Source organism: Apostichopus japonicus, chromosome 7, assembly GCF_037975245.1.
Source record: "Apostichopus japonicus isolate 1M-3 chromosome 7, ASM3797524v1, whole genome shotgun sequence".
NCBI lineage: Eukaryota > Metazoa > Echinodermata > Holothuroidea > Aspidochirotida > Stichopodidae > Apostichopus > Apostichopus japonicus.
Window position 1 is genome coordinate 12,590,629 of NC_092567.1, and position 16,455 is coordinate 12,607,083.

The 16,455-nt window shown below is 36.4% G+C and overlaps 1 protein-coding gene across 1 annotated transcript in view; it reads right to left on the bottom strand.

The window, feature by feature from the left end:
• The window catches only part of LOC139969371 (doublecortin domain-containing protein 1-like), a 37,008-nt gene extending 23,971 nt beyond the window's left edge, over positions 1 to 13,037 (bottom strand). The window contains exons 1-13 of the mRNA XM_071974258.1: positions 12,909 to 13,037; positions 10,697 to 10,882; positions 9,904 to 10,161; positions 9,222 to 9,396; positions 8,238 to 8,400; positions 7,139 to 7,244; positions 5,984 to 6,083; positions 4,738 to 4,831; positions 3,416 to 3,514; positions 2,792 to 2,952; positions 2,075 to 2,164; positions 966 to 1,052; positions 386 to 487 (exon numbers count right to left, since the gene is read on the bottom strand). Coding sequence (XP_071830359.1) covers positions 386 to 487; positions 966 to 1,052; positions 2,075 to 2,164; positions 2,792 to 2,952; positions 3,416 to 3,514; positions 4,738 to 4,831; positions 5,984 to 6,083; positions 7,139 to 7,244; positions 8,238 to 8,400; positions 9,222 to 9,396; positions 9,904 to 10,161; positions 10,697 to 10,875 — 1,614 coding nt within the window. The 5' untranslated portion in view covers positions 10,876 to 10,882; positions 12,909 to 13,037. The remainder of the gene's footprint in view (positions 1 to 385; positions 488 to 965; positions 1,053 to 2,074; positions 2,165 to 2,791; positions 2,953 to 3,415; positions 3,515 to 4,737; positions 4,832 to 5,983; positions 6,084 to 7,138; positions 7,245 to 8,237; positions 8,401 to 9,221; positions 9,397 to 9,903; positions 10,162 to 10,696; positions 10,883 to 12,908) is intronic.
• Between the last annotated feature and the right edge of the window lie 3,418 nt (positions 13,038 to 16,455).

The window sequence follows — 16,455 nt, forward strand, 5'->3', positions numbered from 1 at the left end:
TGTACAAGTCCCACATCAATGAGAACATATTGCTAGACATAATACATTGAGGGATAGTTTAAGCAGATAAAGGTTTACAATAATTCCAGTACCTGTTACTTCAGTCAATACCCATGGACAATGTGATTACCAATTTAGTAAAACACTCTCAGTTTCACTTTCCTGAAAGAGTACCACTCAACACATTGTCAGTGTATATTGAGTTGATTATAAGGCTGTCCACTGAAATCACACATTAAGAAGCTTGAATACTAGCTTAGGTGAAGGTGTTGTAACTTTCATTGTAGTATAATAAATCAGTTCAACGCTGATGATAAGCACAGGCTCGTTTAACTCCATACAGGCTTCTACCTAATCAGCGTCCTCAATCAGTGCTTTTACCTACCCTTTCCATGATGAGGGTCCTGTTATCATTGACACCTTTAGAGGCTTCCTTTAGGTTAAAGAAAACTATCTGTTCTCCATCATTTCTCCCATTCTCATAAACCTATGAAAGAAAGATTTGATGTTACAACATTTATCTGGTTTTGGGGTTGTTATTTTTTTTTCCTCCAGTCTCTCCAACATTGTAACAAATGTATACAATATAAAAAGGTAAATATTAACATACAAATTCTCATCAATGTAAGAGTTTACATTAACATACAAATTCCCAACAATGTAAGAGTTCACATTAACATACAAAGTCCCAACAATGTTCACATTTACATACAAATTCCCAACAATGTAAGGGTTCACAAAAAGAGACAAATTTGTAAGAAATTTGATTCAATTTAAGAATTCAGGACAGATATTTTTATTTGGCAAATTAAAAGGTCATTCCATTTCACTTTAGGGACAATAAATTTGAAAACACTGCATAAAAAAAAGAGTCCTTTAGCCTTCTAAACACTTTCACAGTAATACTATGAACAATCACTCTGCAATGCTGTGTGACAACCACAGAGAGTACAAATGTTGCTAACCTTTAACCTCAAACCTTGCTGACCTACAAGTCTATGTGTAGATTCAATCTCTGGTATGTGTTGCATCTTAAACGTCGACCCGTATTCCTGTAATCAATAAAAAGGATAACATTGTATTGAAAATATATACATCTAATGTGCTCTACCCAAAATACAACATGAACAATGTAAAGTCAATTAAATCTCAGATGAAAAGATTCTGAAATCCTCCCTCAGGGAAATTATAAACCATCCATATTTTATCTTCAAACAAAGATCTTGTGTTTACCAATCATGTAGTTGGATATTACATGACTGATTGATGCTTCCAGCTCTGAAAATCCAATTAACTTCATTTTTTTATGACTTTTGAGCATATCTTTTTATTTGGCATCCATGGGATACATATGATCTCAATTAAACTCTTGAGACATGTTAGTCTCTTATTCTGAAGTAAGTCTTTAACAGAATGCATACTTAATAAAGGGCAGACTGTCAGTCATATGAGTTAGGGTGATCAGATTCCTGGAAGACACAAGTAATATTATTATCATTGCTATGGTGATGGTAATAATATATATTAACTGCAGGTATATGAATTTAAAAATTCAAACTATAGACAAGTAATGATAGCTTCTATTCTTTCTTTAAATTGCATGATATCCTTAAACAGTAGAAATACAAGATGGGAGCCAAGCATACCCTGGAAAGTGAGATGTATGCATTCAATTGTCACATATTGAATGCGTTCAATTGTCACAGTGGAGTGTTAGCTCAGTGGTTAACGCCGGTGCCTTTCAATCATAAGGTCCCCAGTTCAAGTCACTCCCAGATTAATGTATGTCGCCCAGTTACAGAGTTGTTGACAATTGACAATTCATAATCATGGACGTTAAATATGAATGAAAGAGAATGAGGCTTCCTTGTGAGTTCCTGCTCGCAGGAGGATCTAATATATATATATATACATAGCTAGGCTATAATACACACAAGTAAGATGTCACACCACAGTTAACAGCCTACACTGTACACTGTCACCCTTATGCAGGATGTCATAATGAAAGATAAACCAATCATCTGGACATATATATCTCATACATAACACATATATAACACAATATATATCTCACCTTCTCCTGGGAGGCTGAGTCTGCTATTTCATTCAAAATGTCTTTGAGTTTCTTCCTTGTCTCTGTGAATTGCTGAACTCCATTCTCCGTCTGGGGGGGGGGGGAGGGGGGAATGAAAAGAGAACAATGAGAACACTTGCCACTATTGTAACAAATTCAAGTTACTTTCATTCAGACAGCATTTTCCTAAGTGCCAAACTAAATGCATCCAGCTTTGAAGAAAGAAACCTGCCTATAATCACTCAATGTTGTAATACAGAAGTTGCATGCATTTTGATAGGTACTACCCCTCGACAAAAACAGAGTACAGAAATAATAAGTGAGAGGAGTGTTTCTCAAACCTACTGGAGGGTGTCAATGACATATGTAGGGGACAAACACCTACACCTACACGCCTACACCTACACACTATAAAGAAACAATGGACTGTTGCAGTTACCTATCAGAGTGACAGCTAATGCTCTTATCATCATTAAGTGCATAGCATTCCTTACTGATAGCTGTGCTAATAATTTATAAGAATAATGTCACAAAACCCAAACTAGATACTTTAAACAGCATTTCATAGATTGTTCTGACTGTTTGGTTATCCTCTCAACAACAAAAACTAAGAATAAACTATATACCATTGTTTTATCTTCTTATGTATCAAGCCAAGAAAATGACTCCATTGCTATGACATTAACTACTACATTAACATCTTTGAATTGCTCTTACTTCTTTCAACTCAAATTCTAGTTCATCTTGTTTCATAGAGAGGAGTTTAGTGATGGTAACATCCTCAAAGTCTTCATCCAGAGCTAGCTGGAGCTGCTTCTTATATTTTTGTCCTTCCCTTTCCTTGTCTCGGCAATGCTTGACTGTAACTTGAAGGAAGTCTAGGGAATGATCGCCAAATAAACGTTACTGCTACTTCAAGTAGTAACATGTATATCAATACTAACAGATTCTTCTAGCATAGTTGGCATCACTTTTCATTTCTCAAACTCTGATACTGATGTTGGTCCAAAAAGGATGATATTTGTGAGTTAAGTATCAAACATCCCGCATCTATATTTACAAACTGGTCATTGGGAAATCAAGAGTCTGGTGCACAACTTTTATGTAACATACCTTCCCCCACCCCATATCTTACTCAGATATGCCTCTGCTGTCACACAATACATGAAAGTAATGGACTGAACATCCCTGGTATAGTTCTTAATCAACAGGCTAGGGTAACAGCATGGAAGGTAGCATCAGTAATGTAAGTATTGTATTTAAATACTCAAGCATAATAACAGTGACAACAGTCCAAACATTTACACAAATCTTTACAATGCTGGTTTAAATATAACAAACCTTTAGCACCACCTGGACTAAATGCTTCTCCCTTTGACACCCATACAGGTCCATAAACTGGAGTTATAGTGGACTGAAGGCAAGCATCTAACTTTGGTACTGAAAAATAAAACCAATAAACAGCCTTGAAAACATAGAGATAGTACTGAAAGGTATGTAATGGGATATGTACACACAGTACTAAGCATGCATACAGATTAGTACTGAAAGGTATGCAATGGGATATGTTCACACATATACTACTAAGAATGTATACAGATTAGTATTGAAAGGTATTTAATGGGATATGTACACACAGTACTAAGCATGCATACAGATTAGTACTGAAAGGTATGCAATGGGATATGTTCACACATATACTACTAAGAATGTATACAGATTAGTATTGAAAGGTATTTAATGGGATATGTAAATACAGTACTAAGCATGCATACAGATTAGTACTGAAAGGTATGTATGTACACACATATAATACCAAGCATGCATACAGATTAGTTCTGAAAGGTATGTAATGGGATATGTACACACAGTACTAAGCATGCATACAGACTAGTGCTGATAGGTATGTAATGGGATATGTACACACAGTACTAAGCATGCATACAGACTAGTGCTGATAGGTACAGTATGTAATGGGATATGTACACACAGTACTAAGCATGCATACAGACTAGTGCTGATAGGTATGTAATGGGATATGTACACACAGTACTAAGCATGCATACAGACTAGTGCTGATAGGTATGTAATGGGATATGTACACACAGTACTAAGCATGCATACAGACTAGTGCTGATAGGTATGTAATGGGATATGTACACACAGTACTAAGCATGCATACAGACTAGTGCTGATAGGTATGTAATGGGATATGTACACACATATAATACTAAGCATGAATACAGATTAGCACTGAAAGGCATGTAAAGGGATACACACATACATCATACTAACAACCAATATCTGTATAATTTACAAACATTACTTCCAATCCCTTTCTTATCCTCCCTAAAGTAAGGAGAAAATTCTACTGGCTTAAATCAAGTTCTCACTAGTAGTTCCTGCATTATAACATACGACAGGCTACAGGGGGAACCACAGAAGATTTGCTGATGAAGTGTAATACTGAGCTAATGATAGGTACTGAATTCATGCCTATAATTTTCTTTTCATGTGTTCAAGTTCTTAATGTCACTGCCAATATCCTGCTCCTTACCACACACCATGAATGATGGTATATTAAACTGCTGTTGATTTGGTAGCTACAAGGAAACAGTTTGAAGTTATTATGAAATAAACCTTAGTATCAAGCTGCTGCTTACTTGAATCAATGGTCTCAATAACGGTTCCATCACCCATGTAGGCAACCCTAGCTGGTGAGGTGAGGCCAAGCTTCAAGGTGCATCCATCCAAAAACTATGAAAAATTGAAAAAAATTGAAGACAAAAATACAGGATTTAGCATTATTTCCTGACAGTGAAATCCAGTTGTTATGGAGCATATTATGTGTAAAGGAAAGATTACCATGACAACAAGCTTTGTTGACAAGTAGTTGATATTAATCATTAACAAATTGTCAGCAGACAACAAAGGATTGTTTTTTTAATCTTGTTAATAAAAACACAGCAGTGATTTGATACAGTGATGGATGGATGGATATTATCACATTTGTAACCCAAAAATCATTAATCAACTAAGGTTTGCTTATTAAAAATCAAAGTAGAGTAATAACAGGGCTATCCAGCATTTTAACAAAGGGCGCTGTGATATCAGTCTTAATGTATGTGCTCTGTACTCTTACAGATATCTGAAGTAACAGGAGCCTGTGAAAAGAGCTCACAAGCATGCACACACCCTGGGGGGGGGGGGATATGTACACACACCTGGGGGGATTAGATCAACTCATGGTACAGTCATGGTACTGTTCATGATGATTCCATGTCTATGATTTTAAACGTCAGTGGCATTTGCACAGGGCCATGCCCGTGCCCCCCCCAACCCCCCCTACCACCTATACATACATATGTCCAGTCAGGAATCTTTTTAAATTCTGAAGCCTTTATTAGCATGACCTTGCGCATATACCTACTTATAGACCTAGTGTATAGTCTATATATTTTCTCCTGTTTACAGAGTCGCATTGCTTTAATACCTGGACAAATGTGTGTTGCATTAACACTTAAAAGATGGAGATTGCCATATTGATCACAGCTATGCCTCCTCCCCACCCCCCTCCCCATCCACAAAAAAAAAAATAAAGAGAAAAAAACACTTTACCAAAGCATATATCACCACCATGTTCCTGCTGTTCAACAGTTTGGGTGGTTGACGTTATATTTTAATGTCATTTTCTATTTACCTATAATTCATATGAGTACATGGATGCTTTGGTGAAGCATTGTTTTGTATTTTCAAGTATTCTATCAGTAATATGTAAAACCTCTGGACTATTCTCTCTTTAGGGAATATCTCCATGCAAGATAAACTCCCACCTTTTCCTTCCATTAAATATTAAAACTATAACAGAATTAAAGACATAACAGCATTAAAGACATTGACATAACTCACCTTTCCAAACTGACCTGGAGAGGCCAACATTTCGTGCATTTCGCTTCCATCTCCGTTACAAAATATTAAAATTCTCCTCATGTCAGATGACAACATTTTCCTGGTGAGAAAATAAAAAGTTAATGACTTGCAATATACTGAACCAACTGAAAAGATGCTTTCATTGGTGCTTTAGGATAAAGATGCTTTCATTGGTTCTTTAGGAACAAGATGCTTTCATTGGTGCTTTAGGATAAAGATGCTTTCAACAGTGCTTTAGGATAGCGATGCTTTCATTGGTGCTTTAAGATTAAGATGCTTTCATTGGTGCTTTAAGATAAAGATGCTTTCATTGGTGCTTTAGGATAAAGATGCTTTCATTGGTGCTTTATAATAAAGATGCTTTCATTGGTGCTTTATAATAAAGATGCTTTCATTGGTGCTTAAGGATAAAGATGCTTTCATTGGTGCTTTATAATAAAGATGCTTTCATTGGTGCTTTAAGATTAAGATGCTTTCATTGGTGCTTTAAGATAAAAATTCTTTCATTGGTGCTTTAGGGTAAAGATGCTTTCAACAGTGCTTTAGGATAAAAATGCTTTCATTGGTGCTTTAAGATTAAGATGCTTTCATTGGTGCTTTAAGATAAAGATGCTTTCATTGGTGCTTTAGGATAAAGATGCTTTCATTGGTGCTTTATAATAAAGATGCTTTCATTGGTGCTTTATAATAAAGATGCTTTCATTGGTGCTTTAGGATAAAGATGCTTTCATTGGTGCTTTCTAATAAAGATGCTTTCATTGGTGCTTTAAGATTAAGATGCTTTCATTGGTGCTTTAAGATAAAAATGCTTTCATTGGTGCTTTAGGATAAAGATGCTTTCATTGGTGCTTTAGGATAAAGATGCTTTCATTGGTGCTTTAGGATAAAGATGCTTTCATTGGTGCTTTAGGATAAAGATGCTTTCATGGGTGCTTTAGGATAAAGATGCTTTCATTGGTGCTTTAGGATAAAGATGCTTTCATTGGTGCTTTTGATAAAGATGCTAAACTGCTGGTTAAGTCTCACAGCTTATTATACTAAACTGCTGGTTAAGTCTCACAGCTTATGTTACTTAACTGCTGGTTAAGTCTCACAGCTTATGTTACTAAACTGCTGGTTAAGTTTCATGTATACCTCATTCTCCTAGACAGTTGATTTCTCGGTTTCTTCTTCTTCTGATCTGTTGGTAACTGAACACCATTCAATGTCCACATGGCGTGGATATTCTTATGAGCTGTGCCTGTAATAAGCAAGTAAACAATTATTTAATACAGAAAGAAAAAGACAATAGTATCTTGGCATAACAAAACTGAAAAGCATGTTAAGAAAGATCACCTCTGTGTTAGGATTTCAAGACAGTTATCTATGGCGGTCAGCATTCTTCAGTTTAATCTCTAAACAAATAATAAAGTAACCAATACAACACTAGATAAACTTGCTCCCCTTTGGGAAATTACTCTTTTGAAAATCAGTGAATATGAAAATATCATCTGAGATTAGACAAAATAGTTGGCCCATGGTGCTTTTGTAGAGCTCTGTTAGTATCTCCATACCACAACCTCTCTGGTTCTCGAAACCTTACCAGGAACCAGGTTCTATTGCTACTGTGTAGTATTGATGAGCAGGGTCTTCCATGGATTTGGTATTTTTGATTTGCAAATTTGACAATGGGGGATTGGTTCTGTTTTATTCAGTTTCTTTTAAAACAGCTTTGTTCAACATGGCTGCACTGCAGTGATGACTGACGGTGTGCCTTCACCTCCTTCAGAATTTGAATGAGTAGCCAAACGATGAGATACTCTCTCATCCGCTGAATGGGAATGTTATGGGGTAATTACACGCCTGTCCCATTGATCTCTGCACACTCATGAAAAGACAGGGCTTGAAATAAGCAGTTGTCATTGTCATCAACAATCATTATGTGAGATTGATTCAAATCAGCTTCTGTTGGTTTCCTAACCCTTGGGAACTAAAGATAATTAGTCTGTAACTACTGGTAAAATTAGATATCTGTTAGTTATAATATAAGCCATTTGGAAATGTTTCAACAAGTTGATTTTTTTTTAAATTAATTATACACCTTCCATTACTTCAAGTCGAACCTTCATGATGCACCACCCTCCCCCCCCCCCAACCCCCACCCAGCCCCAGCCCACACCTATTTCAAAACACCATAAATCAGTCATTTCTGATAAAACTGTACAACTAGAAAGATAGAGAGTAGCAAGTATACCTTTGGCAGATGCAACTGGATCCTTGAAGGGTTCCCCACAAGAAATGAAAATTTCAGCATCTTTAGGAATTTCTTCGGCTGTCTTAAGTTCTGTTCCATCAATAAGAAACATTCTCCTTGCTGCAAACTTGAGGTCCAACTTTAGGGTACAATATTCTAGAAACTGAACAGAAAGGAATATAGTATCTAAAACCAATTCCAATGTTACATTTTTTTAATTTAGTGATTAAACATTTCATATCAGTTTTGAAGGGTCTAGGCTTTGTCTCAAAAAATACCATAGTTACTGCATTGAAAGTCTCCTACACACACATCTTTTGCAATTGTATAGCTTTTGTCTATTTTGTTGGGCATTTTACAATGCAATCACTGGATCACTTATTCCCAGTGAAACATTGTTAACATTATCATTCAAGTTTCTTGTATTTATAAACACAATTTCAGGTGCCTAGATCAAGTGTATAATATTTTATATTCCATCCAGTTACACATCAAGTATGAATATTCATATCATGTAACATGTATTACTTCTACATTGTGTATTTGTTTGTGTTGGCAGTAATATAGAGCAGATATTAAATCTATACTTTTAATGGGGTAATTAATCACTTGAACAGATTGTGTTTCTCTTCCTTTCTTGATAATCATGTAAACCCTCACAATTTGTTAACATAGTTTGCCTAGAACCAGAACAGTACACTATCAACAATGTTTGGTGATACCATACTATGAACAAAACCTATCTTTATCAAAGAGCATCTGTTTTTGATACCCAAGTCCATAACTGAAAATCCTCTCATACACTTACATGTTTATAAAGATTCATACATTTCAAATATGCCATACAAGCAATGTGATTGTACTGAGGTTTAAATAACATTGACAGACATACACTGGTACATGTGTATGGTAAGTGAACTTGAAGTGAAGTGAGTCTCTTTATATGGGGATTACTCTTAAGAACTATGCAATAGTCCAACCTACCACTTTCAGTGTTGGAGCTGTAATACGGTAACCCTGGTCCCTTAATCCATTCTTGAATGCCATGGCTCTTATCACCTTAGGTTGCTTCTTGTAGAGTCCTTTAGACTGTGAGAATCGTTTGGATGAAGCAGCAGACGTTACAGATCGTCCGCTCCAAGGACGCCCACTCCAAGGTCTGGAAACAAGCAAATTACTCAAACAATCACACTTGCAAGATTTTCATATGCAAATACCTACATTTATTTTAAAGATGTTTTTTAAAAGCTTTACAAGCACTTCAAAGAATTTGATTTGATACTATAGGTTTTCCTTGCAATTTGATTAAAAACATTGTCTTTTTTCACCAAGCGATATCATATCCTCACTTATACAGTTTGCATTACTTTCAGTCTCATCAACAGACTATTTGTTGCAATCATTTGTCTAGTATTAAACTATTAATGAGCAAAGTTTCTATTGGTATAATCCAGTTGGATAATCCAGTTTTTTTTGGCTCCACAAACATAAATGGAAAATCTTGTTCTTCACTTGAAATGTTTGATGTTTTTGTCTACTTTCATTGTTGCTGACAAGTTTTATTAGTTTAAAAGAACAACATATGGTTGCACTCCATCACCAAATTTTGGCAACTTCAAACAGGAAGTGCAGCTTATCTTGCCATGTTGTTCTATACAGATACTACCTTTTAGTTTTATATACAGGAGCACTCTCTGGTCTCTTCCTGACAGGTCTTTTACCCTCCTCTTCCTCCTCTCCATCTTTCGAGTCAGACTTTGATTGACCAGCCAGAAAACTCATATCAATTCTCTTCTTGTCAGATGTTCTGCTGACTGCAGAAATAGGCCTGGTTCCTCTCGTCTTACCAGGGAACGATGGTCCATGATCTGAAAATCCTACTCGCTGTAGATAAGGGGAAGCTTTAGCCGCAGATCTGTGCAATCTGTTGGTGTGATGGACAAGCAAAATATATAAATGATTAATTGTAAATTCACTCGATTAATTAGTTAATTCGGTAGCCATTTTCAGCAACTGGTTGCATTTCAACTTCTCTTTATTCATACATTGTGCTTATGTACTTGCACTGCCAGAGATGCTATGGCATCACCTTTGAAAGCATTGCTGAACTTATTCATATGAATTGATTAAACATATCAAGTATTGTATACATTGAGGGTGCCTTTTTACCAACAGGTATAATCTGCGAAAGGCAGAGCAATAATCTAAAGAACTAAGGAAAGTAGTGACAGCAATGATGAGAAGGAGCCCTTTGTGTGGATGGCGGGATGAACAAACTAAAGTAATACTTATCTGCATTACACAAACATTAAATTACAATTAATTATGTGTACGAGAAGCATTGTTTGTTTAGTTTAGACACTATAGACTTTTCACTACATAAACAATAAACATGACACCATGCATTCCCACATGCACTAATTATTGAAGTACACAAACAGATTATAAAGTGGCTTTACTTTCTCTTTGACTGAGCAGGCTGACTCTTCTGTAGACTGTCCAGGTACTGAGCAACCAATAAATCTTCATAGCTGATAGCATCACTGGGAGAGCGGTTGAATTTCTTTTCTCCAGAAAAAGGAGTACTTGTGGCAATTGATTCCGAAATTCGTACCGACCGATCCCTCCCAGGTGACATGTCGGTCCTAAAATGAAAGAAAAACAAGGAATATGGTTTCAAAAATTCAAAGAAAGATAAATTATCAATTTCAGAATCTTTGTTTTTTCATTTGTATTGTACCTGTGCAACAACTGGTTTAATACTACTTTTTACTTAAGACTGAATTGAAGGAAAGTTCAGTTATGATGAGGGATATGCATCATACTGTACACATGAAGCATAGTTGGTACAATTATGTTGCCCTGAAGGCTTAAGGTTACTCATTGCATGAATAAATTTCTCAAATTTCCTTATATCTAGCCTTTGCAATTATTACTAACATGCACATCTACATATTTTGCATAAATCCTTACCAAACTCTTTGCAATGTTCATACAGTAGCATTATTTTCACATGAACTGGCCGTATATCGAGATTTAATATTACGCAGACTACATTAAAGAGCAGAATGCATCCGAAATTCACTTCGATGATCTGAGATGAGTTGAAATACTTGTAACCTTGTTATATATACTTCAAATAGAACAAATAACAGGCTAGTAGATTTAACTAAGCTAACCCAAAGGATGTTACATTGATAGTGAGGATCTGGAGTTTCTGGACATGACCTAAAATTTACAGCAATGTCCCTTGTAATCCAAGAAACAATCAGACTGTTCCATGCAACTTTAAATTTAATGGTATTTAACATTTAAATTCAACCTCCTGTGATCAATTTTTCCAAAAGAGCAATAAAAAAACAACTGTTCTTAGGCCTAAATAGTATGAATAAGGTTGGTAATTTTTATATATCTGCATGCACAACTGACCAAATGGGCCAGATGGACAACACAAAGAAAGTGCACACACCTCATATGACTTAATAAAAAACTATTCAGTTTTGGGAATGAAATACTTTGAACAGCTACGACAAACCTAACTTCTGCACCTAACTTCTGCATTGGTTAGACTACACTCCCATCTTAATCTGTTTATAAGTAATACCTTTGAAGAGTGCTTGTATAACATGTATATACAGCTCCAGAATGCACTCAACAGTCTTCGGGAGATCTCACTCAGAGATGGGATGAGTGCTTGGACATCACAAAAATTGGGCAATTTTAGCAAACTCTAACACTATAACAAATTTATTTTACACAAGAATTTAGTATATTGACTTCAAATAGAACAATACTTATTCTTCTTCTTATCATGATATTATATCGGTGTACAGGAACTCCCAATCAACCTTGACAAAGTTAACTCTGGTGTTTCACAAAAGATACTGTAGGTCTAGCCTACATACTGCCGAAATACCAAGTGCAACTACATTCTAGCATTCTAATTTCTTTTCCTTTTAGAACAATGTTTTCTCAAGATGTTCTCAAAAATGTGATATTTCTCAGATAGTTTTGTTCTACCTTTGTTAAATGCACACGACTAGTGTCAGTAATGAAAAGAATTTGGTCTTCATGTTTAGTATTCCTCAAAGTAGGCCTAGCCTAGGAGGATCATGTAGAAAATCATCCAAATTTCATATCAAGATGTTGATTAGATGTAAACAGACACATCACTATTGCTCAACTTATAAACTAACCTATGGTTTTGTTTCAACCCTTAGTTTTAATGCTACTGCCCTGGAACTCCCGACAGTCCCAGACCTCCCAAATTGTCCCTGATTCCTAAGCTAGATCATTAACTAAGTATCATCAAGGTAAATAACCTAGCCTAGGCCTAGGCTATACTTGATATACAAACGTCTGAAATGATGATGAATTTTCTGCTAACTACATAAATAAATTCCATTTGATTTGAGTTTTTGCAAGGCTACTGCTACGAGCTACTGTAACTTACAAGTTACTGTTAAAGTAAGTTAAAGAAACTGCATTACGTTAAAACTATTACTACTAGCCTAGGCCTATACTACACTGTTAATGTATGAAGTAAAATAGGTGTAACGTTAGGCTATGATTTAAAAAATATGTCTAGCCGCTAACGTGATAACGTTGTGCAGGTAAACATAGCAGATCAAAAGGCTCTATACAAAATCTTCAGAAGACCTATGAAATTACCCGTGATTTTATCCTCCTGGTGTGTTCAAATCGAATCGCTTATTCCAAATATGCCTCCAGATGTTGACAAAGAGTCAGTGTTTTCAATAGTTTGGTATGCGCAGCGCCATATTTGCAGTATCACCTTGGTGATTTAAAACTAAGAAAGCTAGTTCAGTCGTTTACTATAAGGGCTGTCCTCGAACTGGTCAGTTGCAATTAGACAAACCAGAAGCACAATTTTTGGTGTGGAGAGGGGGACTTAGATGCAAGGGCGGCGGAACCGGGGGACACAGGGGGCACGTGCCCCCCCCCCCACTTTTCCTCAGGTTAAAAATGTGCCCTTTTTCTACATAAAATTTAAGGTGTCTCAAGTTAGCAAGAGGCCAGGGAACCAGAATGAACCCTCGGGAAGGGCCGTTTCCGGCCATCTGAGGGGTTTGTAAAACCAAAAATTTTCTTGTACGCTCCTCTCCAACCGATGGTCGCGCTCCGCTCAGAGAGTCGTGCATTAAACTTTGCAAATCCTGGCTACGCCCCTGACTTTTAATGAATTTCTGTGGGTCAATCTCAAAGCTATTTCGAATGGAAAAAATTGTTAACAAGGAATAAACTCTAATTCGGAAGATTCCTACATTAGCAACTAGATGATTTCACCTCATTTTGTCTCAAAAGAAAACTTGTTCCTTGGTTCCCAATTTGCACTTTGGATATTGCAGTGCTAGTATGCATATTTTCCTTGAAGGGGGGGGGGGGGGGCGTTGATGGAGTGATGTGTATACGCAAATAAGATGGCTGCATCAGTCCAATCGAATTTCTGCAAAGTGCCCTTTGATGTCGGTGCCCCCCCCCCCCATATTAAAAGTGCTTCCGCCGCCCTTGCTTAGATGTTTAGTAGTTCAAGGGAGTTGAGTACCCTTTGAACACTTTATGGTGGTTTATTTTGCAACTTTTGAGAGATCTTGAGGAAGTTTCGACTGTTGAGTAGTTTAAGCATATTCATGTTATGTATCATGTATACTGTACAGTAGGAAGTTCAGTACTATTTGTCTGAGAGAGGGAGAGGTGAAGAGAGTCAACTGACACCCCCACCCCACCCAAGGTATATTTGGTTACGCCCCATAGGAACACGATATATAAAGCAAAACTGTATGAAATTTTCAATTCATGGTTTGAGTTTGAGTGAGCAAGTATATATTTGGAACCGCTATAAACCCCTGTATATATGGCACCCTATAGGGCATTTTCTGTTGAAGGACAGGATTTCTTAAATGCCATTTTTTACAAAGGACCCTTTTGCAACTACTTTCTGGGTTTTAATTGAACAACACCACCACTGCCATTTAGAGAAAAGACCAGATTTTTGTCATAGTAACAGGGGCGACGTAATGTCGCTTAAATTGCGAAATGGTGCAATCTTTTGAAACTTTACAAAGAATTTTTTCTTCAAGAAATTTAAATACGTCAGTGGACAATTAAAAATTTTCTTAATTTTGCTGAAACTGATCAAGCTTTAAGTGATCTCATTTTACATATCTCATTTTCACACAACAATATATATTATAATCTACATCATCATCAGTCTGGGGCAGGCGGGGGGGGGGGGCGGTTAGAGGAGTGGGGATTGTATTCTGCTTTAAATAGTGTTGTCATAGAGATGCTAGTCACGTGGTAGATCAATGTTGAAACAGAAGTACGTTGCTGATAAATTCCCAAAGCGGGCGTATGGAAAGCCGTTTTAACATTTAATAAGGAATTTCATATATCTCAAATTAAATAACATATCTATTTAAGATATCTACAAATAATTGCAGATATCTGAAATTGAATTTCAGATATCTCAAAATACCAGAGAATTTCAGATATCTGAAATTGAATTCGAGATATCTGCAATTCAATTTCAGATATCTGAAATAGAATTTCCGATACCTGAAATAGAATTTCAGATACCTGAAATGGAATTTCAGTTACCTGAAATAGAATTGCAGATATCTGAAATAGAATTTCTGATATCTCGAATTCAATTGCAGATATCTGAAATAGAATTTCAGATATCTCGAATTCAATTTCCGATATCTGAAAATTCCCGATTAAAATGATTATAATGGCTTTTCATACGTACGGCATTTTAACATTTAATCGGGAATTTCTGCATATGCATTTCAGATATCTGAAATTGAATTCGAGAAATCAGAAATTCTATTTCAGATATCTCGAATTAGAATTGCAGATATCTGGAATTCAATTTCAGATATCTGGAATTCAGTTTCAGATATTTCGAATTCAATTTCAGATATCTGAATTAGAATTTCAGATATCTCGAATTCAGTTTCAGATATCTCGAATTCAATTTCAGATATCTCGAATTTAATTTCAGATATCTGAATGAGAATTTCAGATATCTCGAATTCAATTTCAGATATCTCGAATTCAATTTCAGATATCTGAATTCGAATTTCACATTTCTCGAAGTCTATTTTAGATATCTTGAATTCAATTTCAGATATCTGAAATAAAATTTCAGATATCTCGAATTAAATTTCAGATATTTTGAATTTAAATTTAGATATCTGAAATAGAAATTAAGATATCTAAAATAAGAAACAATTTAAGATATCTAAAATTACCAATTAAATGTTAAAATGGCTTCCGGTACGGGCCATCATTTTAACTGTATGCGTTGTTTTGATTAATGGTTGTATCAACAATTATAATAATGTGGTGATATCAGCAGCTTGAGTTAAACCATTTGTTGATATAACCAATTCAACTTTTCAGAAAGTATATAGACCTGTATACGAATGACTACGGTGTTTCCTAGTCACGGTAGGGCTGCAATTCAAGCCGTTTGCCGGTGCGGGTGGATCTCCGTTGCTACTCTACAGTGATGTAGCTCACAGAAAGTTCTGTGCCATGTAGCTCCAAGTAGGCCTATAAAGTTTATAAAACTGACAGACGGAAATAAAGATGAGCATATGGTAAGCATGAGACTCACATAGCTCGTGATTTTAGTGATCACTGGTAATTTTCATGATAGGCCCAGTATATATTGCAACATAATATTATTCCTATGTCTGTACCAAGTCACCCCGATCAGTGGCGTAGGAAGGTACTTTTGAGTGGGGGGGGGGGCTGAAGACTGATGGCCGGCCTGGGGGGAGGGGTCTAAGGGGAGGGTGTCCCCTGGAAATTTCCAGGTGGCCTCAGATGCAATTTGGTGCAATATAGCACACTTCAACACCCACTCCATTTTGTAAATAATTTTGCATTTTCACTTGGCCTTAGATGCATGTGCTCCAAATGAGATTTTTTTTCTCATTTGGAAATGAAAAAGGGGTTTTCTGACTTGCGAAGCCGAATCATACCACTGCCCCCCATATTTTTCACGGGGGGGGGGGCTAGCGCCCCCCCCCCCGCAGCACCCCGGTTCCTACGCCCTTGACCTCGATAAAGAGCCTGGGCACGAAAACCACGACAAACTTGGTGAAACCCTCAACCTCAGTCCCATCACATGCATAAGATGAAAAGTGACGGAGCTAGGTCGGCAACTGATAAACAAAACTCGACT